General features: G+C 37.8%; 2 protein-coding genes across 2 annotated transcripts; one reads left to right on the top strand and one right to left on the bottom strand.

Moving 5' to 3' along the window:
- Positions 1-6,060: 6,060 nt before the first annotated feature.
- LOC113054338 (ubiquitin-like protein FUBI) lies at positions 6,061-7,225 on the bottom strand. The gene is made up of 5 exons (XM_026219818.1): positions 7,122-7,225; positions 6,943-7,027; positions 6,685-6,829; positions 6,418-6,473; positions 6,061-6,321 (listed from the first exon to the last, which is right to left on the bottom strand). The coding sequence occupies exons 2-5, from the start codon at positions 7,015-7,017 to the stop codon at positions 6,196-6,198; spliced, it is 402 nt and encodes a 133-aa protein (XP_026075603.1). The 5' UTR covers positions 7,018-7,027; positions 7,122-7,225; the 3' UTR covers positions 6,061-6,195.
- Positions 7,226-7,409: 184 nt separating this feature from the next.
- LOC113054337 (39S ribosomal protein L49, mitochondrial-like) lies at positions 7,410-11,227 on the top strand. Its single transcript, XM_026219817.1, has 4 exons — positions 7,410-7,580; positions 10,297-10,440; positions 10,605-10,729; positions 10,880-11,227. Exons 1-4 carry the CDS (start codon positions 7,457-7,459, stop codon positions 11,024-11,026), a joined length of 540 nt encoding a protein of 179 aa, XP_026075602.1. The 5' UTR covers positions 7,410-7,456; the 3' UTR covers positions 11,027-11,227.
- The last annotated feature ends 369 nt before the right edge of the window (positions 11,228-11,596 follow it).

Here is an 11,596-nt window from a genome sequence, read left to right as displayed (position 1 = left end):
CATTTTAGCTGAACAGCCTATCATTTTTTGCACCTCTTTATAGGTTTTCCCCTCTCTAATCAACTTTTTAATCAAAGTACGCTGTTCTTCTGAACAATGTCTTGAACGACCCATTTTCCTCAGCTTTCAAATGCATGTTCAACAAGTGTTGGCTTCATCCTTAAATAGGGACCACCTGATTCACACCTGTTTCTTCACAAAATTGATGACCTCAGTGATTGAATGCCACACTGCTATTTTTTTGAACACACCCCTTTCAACTAATTCAACTAATTGCCCAATTGCACAGCCTTAAGAGCGTGCATATCATGAATGCTGGGTCTCATTTGTTTTCTGAGAATCTACTGAACCTACTGGTAACTTGTTTGCCACGTAGCAATAAAAAAATATACGAAAAACCTTGATTATTCTGGTTAGTCACATTGTACTGCTATTATTTTGAACAATACTGTATATATATATATATATATATATATTTAACATTTTAAGAAATGCTGCTATTTTGAATCTGTTCTACTCAAAGAATACTGATTTTTTTTTTACAAAACATTACACAGCACAACTATTTTCAATACTGATAATAAGAAATGTTTTCTTTAGCAGCAAATTAGTGTATTAGAATTTTTTTTTTGAAGGATCATGATGTGAAACTGAAGACGTAAGGAGTAATGATGCAGAAAATGTATCTATGCCAAGGAATACAAAAAGCCTTGGTAAGCATAAGAGACTGCTTTCAAAAACATTAAAAAATTGTACCAAACCCCAAATTTTGAGTGGTAGTATAATTTGATCAATTACAACATGTTGCAATCTTTATAAATGTTGAAATGAGAGAGGGTATTTTTATTAAAAATAAACTGGTCTGCAAAAGGTGGTAATTGAATTCCACCAAAAAAGAAATAAGTAAATTGAAAAGGGATTAAACTGTGATAAGAAGAAAAAAAAGATCAAGGCAAATAATGAAGGTCAGAGCTAGGAAAGATCAAGGAAAATAATGAAAGAAAGAATTTGAGCACATTCTTGCAAGTCTAAAGCAAAAGTAAATGTGAAAGAGCGATAATGAAAAGGAGAGACAGAGAAAGTGTGAGTGCACTTGAGTCAATAAGAGGCTAACACAGTTTGGTTGCCATGGAGACACAAAAAGAATGAAATGCATTTTATGTTAGGTTCTCTCTCTCTCTCTCTGCCCCTCTCTCTCTCTCTCTCTCTCTCTCTCTCACTGTCTCGCTTGCTGAAATTCAAAACCAAAAAGCCTGTCCAAAATAGGTTTTCTGTACATGGCCGCACAGCTGAAACCTTTGCCAAAGCAATTTGGTATGAAAACGGAACAGGAAGATGGTACAGAGTATAGACAAATAAATAACATAAAAATTACAGTGAAAAATAAATCAGTTTTTTAAACATACATTTTTATCAAAGAGCAGCAGGTGTAGTTTATGTGCAACGCATGCAGAAACATGCATGTAATCACACATACTCCATTGCCAAGTCTATTTCTCTTTCTGCTCTTTCTCTCCCTCTCTATTCACCTCTTGAGAGATGTTGCTATGGAAACTGGTTACAATTGATAAGTTTGAAACATGAGTGAGCCACAGACAAGCTGCTGGTACACACACACACACACACACACACACACACACGCGCGCGCACACACACACACACAGACTGAGACAGCTACACTTGTATAGAAATGGTTCTCTTTTTGAAGAGCTGCTTTTCAAATCACCAAGGTTTTCCATCTGAAGGAAATGAAATGTTGTAGGATCAGCAAGTTAACCCTTTCTTTATACCACTTAAGATGCCTTTTGTCAATGATGAATGAACAGCAAATGGCATAATTTGGTCTAGAAAGCCTGTCGGTGCTGTTGAATGCATGAGAACATCTCCCTAAAATCGGAAGAGTCATTGCCACAATATGATGAAAAGACTGACAGAACATTAAGAAACACAGTGGGAGATATGAATAATGCATCAGTGCAAATCTCAGTACGGTGAACCTTATCAGAATTAAGATGAGGTTTAAAGTTAGGGTTAAAAAGAGCTTCAAATTAGAACAGTGTGTGAGAACTAAAAGTTAGAATGATAAATTCGGTTGAAAGAATAAAGATAGTTTAGAGATGCCTTGGACACTAGAAATAAATGTCACCTGAGATAGGACTTAGTGAACAGGGAGAATTCAGTGTGTGATAATACATCCATCCACACACATATACTATATTATATATATGAATAAAAACATTAAAATAGATTTTCAATAATAATTAAAATTACAATGCATAGTGATATGCATTTTATTTCCATTTATTTAGCGGTCATTGTGCTGTGATTGACCAATCAGAATTGATTATTTCATAAGATGTTTAACTTACAATAAAGCACCCTACTAAAACCATGCAAAATTACTCTCAGAAGCATACTGCTTTGCTTACCTGCAACATTTTCAATTTATTAGCATGTTTTATATAGTTTATACTATAAGTCTTTATTTAAGAAGTCAGTACGTAAACTTTTTTTTTGACAGCAAACGTGTGATTGACCAATCAGAATCGAGTATCCCAGAAAGCCTTTTGCCATTCTTTACAGAACCATACTGAAACACAAATTACTGATTAAAAAAAACCTTTTAATTCATTAGCTTTAATTTATGTTTTATGGTTAGTATACACTAGTCAGAATAAATAGACTATAAACAGCACTCAGTGTTCCTATTTAAGCTCAAGTTGGAAAGGTCATTTTTGCATAAAGCAGAAGTTTATGCACATATGCACCTGTTTTACATTGTTTTACTAATAATGCGATTAGAACTGACATTCTCTGCATTTGGGAAGTACAAACAGTCAAGTATCTAAACACACACGCTCACACGTTTCCTCTTTCCACAGATGATTTATGTACAACAACACATTCGCAAATTGTAAGTGTGAATTAGTGTTGGAAATTCTGCAGAGGACTGTCAGTGGGCTCTAGTTGCCAACGCCATCAGAGCCATGATTAGCATTCATACTGGACGCACTGCTGTGAAATCCCACACAGGACCACACAGGTGTTGAGGACTGTTAAACGCTGTTATTAGGAAAGGACTGAATAAATAACAAACTATAGAATAGAGCAGACCAGGGCACACTACGTCTTAAAATGCACAGACACACACATATCACGCATACCGCTGCATACAGTTTACATACACACAGACACGAACATCCTTCAGTCATCAGCAGTGCACCTTCAGGAAAAACGGGTGTCATGGCAACAGAAGCAGGACTCAAGTGTTACTGTAGCAATCAGAGAGGAAAGGCAGCCAGGGGCTTGAGAGGTGTCTGTCATTATAGACTGAGTGATTAGGAGGGGGTGTGGGGGTGCGAGAGGCAGGAAACGATTAAATATTCAAGCAATAACGCAGCCAGAAGAAATATCGGATAGAGGTGAAGCGCGTCTGGAAATCAGAGAAGGAAGGGTGAAGGAATCTGTGCTCACAAGTTCAACATCTGCCTGAAAATCCTGCATGTGTCTGTGATGAGAGAGTAAAGGCTGCAAAATCTATCTAGAATTATTTAATAGCATAATTCTGACTAAAATATAATTTTTGCTCAAATATTTTGTACCCCAAAGAGGAAGCACCATAAACTGCAACACAACTACTTGTGCTGATGTAAATGCTTTGCAGCCATGCCAGTAATGCCAGATTTGTTATTTAAAACCAGAGGTAGAGTCTCTTTTTCTCCCTGCTGTACTGAAAAAATACCACACCATGGCTTAAAAACCAAGGTAGGTAGAGAACCATCTTTTTTGGTTACCATTACACCTCTAATAAATAGTATTAATTTAAAACTATCAGCAAAGTCATTTCTTAAAGGGAATCCCTTTAGACTGTTATGATGTACTGGATGTAATCCATTTCTGTTTTCATACCACAATTTCCAATTAAACACTGACTGGTTTGCTGTAAAACCATAATAAATTAATATGACATCTTCTTCGTTATAAGAGACTTTTAGAATCAGTGTGTGATTGCGTCTACTTTGTGGCAGTTATGGATAATAGCAAGTTATTTTAGCTCCGCTGTAGTATCCCTATCTGTAGCAACAGTGGTGTTTATGCAGAAACTAGGGTTTCCATGGTAATGTTTTATAAGGGATGAACAAAGCTCTACATGTGCTCAGGCTGAGAAAATGTCGCTTAAAGGGACACTAATGTATACTTTCAGTTACAGCTATCTATTTTGCACCTTGACTCTGATGGACACACATTATCAGCACTTATGTGCTTTCTGCACACCCACCTAGCCTTCACTGAGTCAGACACACACACACACACACACACACACACACACACACACACTAGAACAGCTACATTAAGACCAAATAGTATGTCAGAGCCATCTGGTGGACAGTATAATTAAGTTCAGCTGTTTTATGGCCGGTTGTGTTTAAAAAAAGCAGTTTTTACAGATCATCACTTAATTTGTGTTTAAGTGATGATCTGTTATATAGTCAATTATTAATACTTGACCCATTTTACATTTCATTGTGACACCAGTGACCCTTTATTAAAGCTTTAGATAATTTTTTGGTGAGAACCATTAGATTATCTAATGTACAGATAACTTAGCATGAAAAGTAGCTGGATAAATGCGTGAATCCACAAAACTCCAATAAACTGTAGATTTTTGCCTGTCCTGTGTCAGAGTTCTCAACCTTCTTCACTATATCAACATTTAAAGAATTCACTAGCTAGGACCACGCCACAAACCAGCTATACAACTGGGGAAGAGTAGAAAGAGGATGAAGGGGTCGAGGGAATGGGATGATGGTCAGGTTGATCAGGGCATCTTGAATTGATGGCTCAGGGAGACTCAGGGTGGGGTTACCGTCTCTAGCGTATATTTAGGCCAGACAATAAGGACCCCCTGATACAACCTGATAGAAATATAATATGGGATAAGGTTGGCTGAATGGATGAGAAAGGGAGGGAAGGGTGGTTCGAGAGAACGAGACTAGCAGAGCGGTATGAGGTGGCCCGGTATATATGGAGGTTTGGAAGTCAGGTGATTGTTTGAGGCGTGGCCCTGCTCCTGAACTTCAGTTATCCTAACTTAACTTCATATTGTTCATCAAGTAATTAAAAAATGGAGGCTATCCATGACGTACAGTACATAAATTAGTTTTTTTCATTAGAACCGATTTGGAGAAATTGACATTACTTCACTTGCTCGCCACTGGATCCTCTGCAGTGAATGGGTGCCGTCAGAATGAAAATCCAAACAGCTGATCAAGTTCTTTCACATTGACTGAATATCTTTTTTTTTTACCTAACCTTATACACAGAGGCATTGTTGTGATAAAGGGTTTTGTTCAAACTACTGGTATAAACTTAGCAGTGCACAATTCCCTAGAAAATCATTACATGATTACACATTAAGATTTGTAAAGGTACATGTGGACATTACTGAAGTAGTCAAACCTGTTCATTAGAAGGGGGGTCCCAGTACTTTGGGCATTATGGTGTATGTTTGGTGTGGTAGGGGGTTCAACCTCATATTCTTTCATTGGGCCCAAAATTGCTAGCCGCACCCCTGCTATTTCTCCCACTGAGCCCTAATTCACTTATAACAATGGAGTTCATGAATAGTTCTCTGTATAGACATTTATAATATTACCAAATTTTTTGGAAAACAGATCATGTCACATGTTAAAAAAAGCTGCCGAGACCTCTCTGGAGAGGGCTGCTGGTTTCAGGGGGGTCTGTGGGCATGCAAGGGCAGGAAGTAATGCATCTAGATGGACCCGCATCTATGGGCACAGTGGTTTGCTGCAGGTGAACTCATCCATGCACTGTGTTATGAGACATGAAATCAGATCTGACTCTTATCTACCCTTTCCTTAGGTTCGGCTGCCTGGGGGCTCATGGTGATCTTTGATCCAGTGGGCAAGGCGACAAGAATAGCACAGCGTTTGGTATTCCTATTGACATGGACTTTTGAATGAATCATCAAAACCACATTAGCGGTGTTATCAAAGACATACAACTGTGAGAAATGTAATGACACATGATTCAATCATATTTCATTAAATGTTTTTATTTGCAACTTACAAAACCTCCTTTTTTCACCCAAGTGATTCAGTGTCCCCCATCAGCAATGTCCTACTGGTCAGCCAAAGAATGCAGTGAATATTGACAGTCATTTTGAAAAGCAAATTAGGAGTTGGCATTTGGCCCTTTCTTTTTGCCAAACGTAGGGACAACATTTACAAAGCGCCGATTGTACTGAATTCTTCTCTTTGCCCTGCCGGTCTTTTTCTTTTTCTTCTCTTGCTTGTCCACCTGAAATGATCAATATCAGTAAACCAGTGCATGCCCAAAATCATGATTTTTAAAAAAAATATTATGTGATATGAACATCGTTGACACGCATATCACCTTGGGAGTTTGTCCTCTGACTTTGCCTGCTCTTGCCAGGGAACCGTGGACTTTGCCTTTGGGTGGAAACCAAAGGTTATGTTTATGAAAACATCCAAACTAAGATAATGCATAAGGTAGCCAGTTACTCAAATATAAATATTTATAGTTGCTTCTATTTTCAGCACAAAGAAGTTTACAACAAATGTAATTCATCAGACACTCCATCTTCTACAACAGTGGCGTGATAAATAGTCACAGGTAGAATGCAGTAAAGTTGATCTTTACCTCCTAACAGTCTCGATGAGACCTCAAGAGTGTTGAACTCCTCAATCCCAGACTGACAAATCAGTGTCTCATCCTCCAGAGGAACGCCACAGAAAGAAATCACCTGCTCATCACAGGCCAGACCCTCCAAGGCTTCGACCTGAGCCTGAAAAACAAGTAGTTATTAACAATAATAAATTCTTTAGTTTTCGCATTCAAGATTCTAAATTAACTATAAATAAAGATGCGGGCTATCAGAATAACAAACAAAAAACAAACCTTGATATGGGCAACAGTCTCTGAGCCATTCAGATGAACAGGGTGCAAAGTCTGGCCACGAACGAACAGCTGCATTATGTTCGGTCTTCATAAAAACGGAGAATTAAAATATGTAATCAGTTTGACTAAATCAATACAAACCGCGCAATATAGACAATATGTTTATTAAAAGCACTTACCTTAATCGCTGTTAATAATTATGAACGCCAAACACACGACGTCGCCATCAAATCTAAAAACCTAAAGGCCTGCGCAGTGCGCATGCTCACTTTATTAAAGCCACATAAAAGTCCTATGGACAGCATTTTTTTTATTGTAATATTACGTATCAATTTCTTAATACATAGTCAAAAAAAGTCCAAATAACATTTTATAAATATAAAGTTTTATTCTGAAATTATTATTTCAATAAGTAATTATTCTGCATTTCCCTTCGTTTTGTCCGTAAAGTTTTTCCATTCAACCCCATGACGTCACATCCCGCTGTCCTTCCCGTTTCTCCAAGGGAAGAGAAATGTCTGCCTCCATCAGAAGCATGTCTCTGACAGTCTGCCGTGTTGCGAGAGCTGTTTACAGAGCTTCTAATCCAGCCACACGTTCACTGAGTACTAGGGATGTAACGATATCAAAATCTCACGGTACGATACAATTTCGATATTGACCTCACGGTACGATATTTATTGCGATATTGTGTAAAAGCTCACGGTATTGTTAAATAGCTCACGATAGTGTTTATGATGATAATAGCGAAAAAATACTGACATTTATTCTGCTTTTGCCAGTCAACAGGTAATTTATTGTTGTATTTATGGATCCATGACAACATAAACCCCTGATCACATAGTGCTTTTAAAGTGCAAGTTGTAGTCAGGAACATCAATATTCTGTATTATAATATTTGGTTGCATAACTGATTCTTCTGTGCAATGTTCAAGTTAAGAAGCAACTAGAACAATTGAAAACAATAGGGAATTCACTTAAAGTGCAAACAAAGAACAAGTTAAGTCAGGTTTAAATGTGCAAGGCAAATAAAAGCAGTCTTTTAAAACTGGTATTTAGGAACATAACTTAAACTTAAATAAAATAGTCAAAAAGCCTTTAAAAAAAACACTGACCTATCATTTAGCTTATGTTCACGTTTTTCATCAGAAAGATCAAAATATCTACATTGCAAGGGAGAAGAAAAAAAAAACAGTAAAAATAATCCTTAACAGTCTGGCAAAAAGCCTTCAGAAAAACACTGAACTATCCTTTAGCTAATGTTCAGGTTTTTCTTTAGAAACTTTCTTTTCCGCTACGAACTCCCAAACTGACTCAAATGATTCGTGATCCCGCTCCGAACTCCCGAACTGATTCAAATGATTTTCGATCCCCAAACTGACTCAAATGATTCGCGAACCCGCTTTGAACTCCCGAACTGACTCAAATGATTCGCGAACCCGCTACGAACTCCCGAACTGATTCAAATGATTCGGGATCCCCAAACTGACTCATGTTGCTTGCGTTTCCTGTGTTGTATCGCAGTTTACTGTGGCAGTGCTTGCACATAGTCCATTGTCTGTCCACCACCTTCTCTCCTTTTGCGTTTTTTGACACGGCGAAACCAAAATGTTTCCAGATATCTGATTTAAAAGCTGCAGGGGCTGGCACGATCTCAACTTCGGTTTTGTTGTTTTCATCCAGTATCGCTGTCGGCCATGCTGTGAGCTTGTGTGGACAGCGTGCAATCCTATAGAGGTCGGGATCGTTGCGTCACGTCGCAATGCATTGTGGGAATCGCGGTACAGAAGTAGATGTACTGTATAGTAGGCATTAGGTAACGTTGGTCATTTGGTCATTAATTTTGATTATTTTTTGGAAAATGGTTCAGTATTGCTGTATTGTGAACTGCTGTAATCGGTTTCATGATCGACAGGGCAAACGCCTCGTGAATCATATTAGTTTTCAACATTTTCCTACTTGGAAAAAAAACACAAGGTGTCTGAAATCACCAAGAGGCGTCAGATGGCTTGGGTCGCCACTGTACGGAGGGAAACCATCACCTTCGATAATATTATAATACATAGTTATGGTGAGACATGTTGTGTATGGTCTCTCTCTCTCTCTCTCACATACACACACACACAAACTCAGACACAAACACATTACGTTTTCTCTAGTTTTTGGCCAGTAAGGGAGTCAGTTTAGTGTCTGTATTTTTTGTTTAAACATTTTCTTTTGACCCAATCCTGAACTTAATTTGCTTTTTGATATTTTTGTGCTGACTGTATTTAACAAATTTGAACAACTTGTTTAAAAAAAAAAAAAACTGGAACGAACTTCAAAATAGGAAGTTAAGCGTCTTGTTTTGGTGAATGGTGGGTTGTGTCTGAGGTGAATGTTCGTCAATATTATACCGGATTACAGAACTACCGGAGGAAAACAGTGGATTTTTGCAAGTATGATAGGTGAGTAATTACTCCTGAAGTGTAACAAACCCGCATAGACAAGCTTCATAGCTCGCAGAATCTGATAAGTGTGTGTGTGTGTGTGTGTCACTACTGATGCTTGGTTAATGTTAACATTTCCTTAGTGAAAAAGATTGTTTTCTCCACGTTTAATTTGCAGATCCATTTATGATCTGCAGGTGAGCCTCCAGTGACTTTTTAAAAAGTGAAAGTGACATTTTTAAATTGATCGGAGGTGTAAGCGCTCACTCCACAGACCGGGTAGGATAAATTATCAGGGAAACTGAGGCTTGGTTAACTTTCATGTGTTCATAGGGATCGATTCCGCCTACAACCTCTTTTTTTTTTTAAGTAGCGTTGTTTGGCTTCATTATTAAGTTTGTCCGTATAGGTATAGGCAACTTTTTTTGTCACGTTCTATAACTTTTTCTGGATACTGGCTATTATCTTATTACAAACCTGCTTTGCGATGCCTCTAAAATGGCCGCCGTTACCCACAATGCACCATTCCATGACGTCTACGCCCGAGCTCTATTGGCTTAACAACGGTTGCTGTGACGACGCAGCGCAAAGGATCATGGTATATGTAGTTAACAATGATTTGTTCCGCGGGACTGTGTTTATTCCTCTTGCTTTTTGGCGGAGACCTGTAATTTTAATATTGTAACCCAACCACGACGATATCTAGACACGTTTACCACCGCGATAGCGCGATATCGTCAATATCGTTACATCCCTACTGAGTACTGGAGCTTGCTTAAGAGTTAGTATTACAACCCGTTTTACCGTGTAATTTATCCAGGGTGCATCAGCTGTCACATTTGCATTGGATGATTTGTTCTTGACATGTTACAAGCAACAAACAGTCATTCTTGTTTGACATTAAGTTTTGTTTAATTTTAGACAGAAAGCAACCCTGCTGAAGGATCACGGGGCTTCATTGAATCCAGAGAGGAGTTCAGGTTTGTGGAGAGACTTATTCCTCCTTCACGAATCCCAACTCCACCTGAACATGATGGTCCTGCACCGTCAGGATGGATCCCAGCATCAGGTAAACACACTTTTGTTTTTACCTTACATGGGAATGTGTATTATACTATTGATGTCTTCGCTATAAAGAAGGATGTTTAGCTTGATGTTAAATCTGTGAAGTTGGGAAAGCATTTTGTGAGATTCTTATTCATGGAGTTCTGTTTTTGTTCTTAATTATAATAGCTTCACCACCTTCACTGCCTTACATGATCCGTCGCTCCCGAATGCACAATGTGCCTGTATATTCAGACATCAAGCATGGGAATCAGCACAGCACTCTGCTCAGAAAGGTTGAGGGAGAAATATGGGTCAGTGTAATGAACAGATCTTTTTAGAAGCACAGTGTAATATATTAGTCCAATTCTTTTATTAACATTTTGTAGATCTTGTATAGTCTGTACTTACTGCTTATTGCACTTTTGATTAGATGCTAATTGCATTTTGTCAATTATTTCCAGGCCCTGAATAAGGATGTTAAGGAATTCCTGCGGGGGCTTACAGGCAAAGAGCCTCCAACACAGGTCAATGAAGTAACTGGGACCATCAGAATTAAAGGGCAGTTTGATAAAGAGCTGAAGGAGTGGCTACTGAAGAAGGGCTTTTAAATTCTGATGTGGGCACAGCCAATGAACTGAACTGAACTGCAATACAAAGGCTGAGAGGAAATGAATAAGAATGTTCTCTCCTCCATAAAGTGGACAAACTGTAAATTATCATTAGTGTACCGTTTTCAGAACCACTGTTTTGTTATTGTATTATTGTTATTTCTTAGGATTGAAACAAATAAATGTAAGGTGTTCACTAAATCCTATTTGTAATAATTGTGTCTTTTAAAAAAGGCTTAATATAAATCTGTGCATCTAATTATGCATGCACTTTTGTTTAAATGCAAACATCACACAGTTATGCATATGGTAATAAAACAGTAAAAAAAAAAAAAGAAAGAGAACAAGTGCTACAAAAATAAAACGTGCCAAAGAGTTTCTAATACTGTCTATGTACAGCATTACTTCCGTTAACAAAAACAATTTTTTGATTGTGAAATTTGGTCAAAATGTAAGTAAATAAATAAATAAAACTCTATTTTAATTTACCATAGAATGATCAGTGGAAGCAAAAGGTAAATTTTCTCAAAGAAGTGAGAGAACAGTCTTGAAAACTCAAAATACCTGGTC

This window comes from Carassius auratus, chromosome 35 (genome assembly GCF_003368295.1).
Source record: "Carassius auratus strain Wakin chromosome 35, ASM336829v1, whole genome shotgun sequence".
Taxonomy (NCBI): Eukaryota; Metazoa; Chordata; class Actinopteri; order Cypriniformes; family Cyprinidae; genus Carassius; species Carassius auratus.
Note: the sequence above shows the minus strand (reverse complement) of the source record. Positions and strands in the feature narration are given on the sequence as shown.

Coding starts and splice junctions, on each gene's coding strand:
- LOC113054338 (XM_026219818.1), bottom strand. CDS start 7,017: ATGCAGCTGTTCGTTCGTGGCCAGACTTTGCACCCTGTTCATCTGAAT. Junction 6,474..6,684: donor CTCATCGAGACTGTTAGGAG/GTAAAGATCAAC, acceptor TTCCACCCAAAG/GCAAAGTCCACGGTTCCCTG. Junction 6,322..6,417: donor TCAGAGGACAAACTCCCAAG/GTGATATGCGTG, acceptor TGATCATTTCAG/GTGGACAAGCAAGAGAAGAA.
- LOC113054337 (XM_026219817.1), top strand. CDS start 7,457: ATGTCTGCCTCCATCAGAAGCATGTCTCTGACAGTCTGCCGTGTTGCG. Junction 7,581..10,296: donor AACGATATCAAAATCTCACG/GTACGATACAAT, acceptor AATTTTAGACAG/AAAGCAACCCTGCTGAAGGA. Junction 10,441..10,604: donor AGGATGGATCCCAGCATCAG/GTAAACACACTT, acceptor TAATTATAATAG/CTTCACCACCTTCACTGCCT.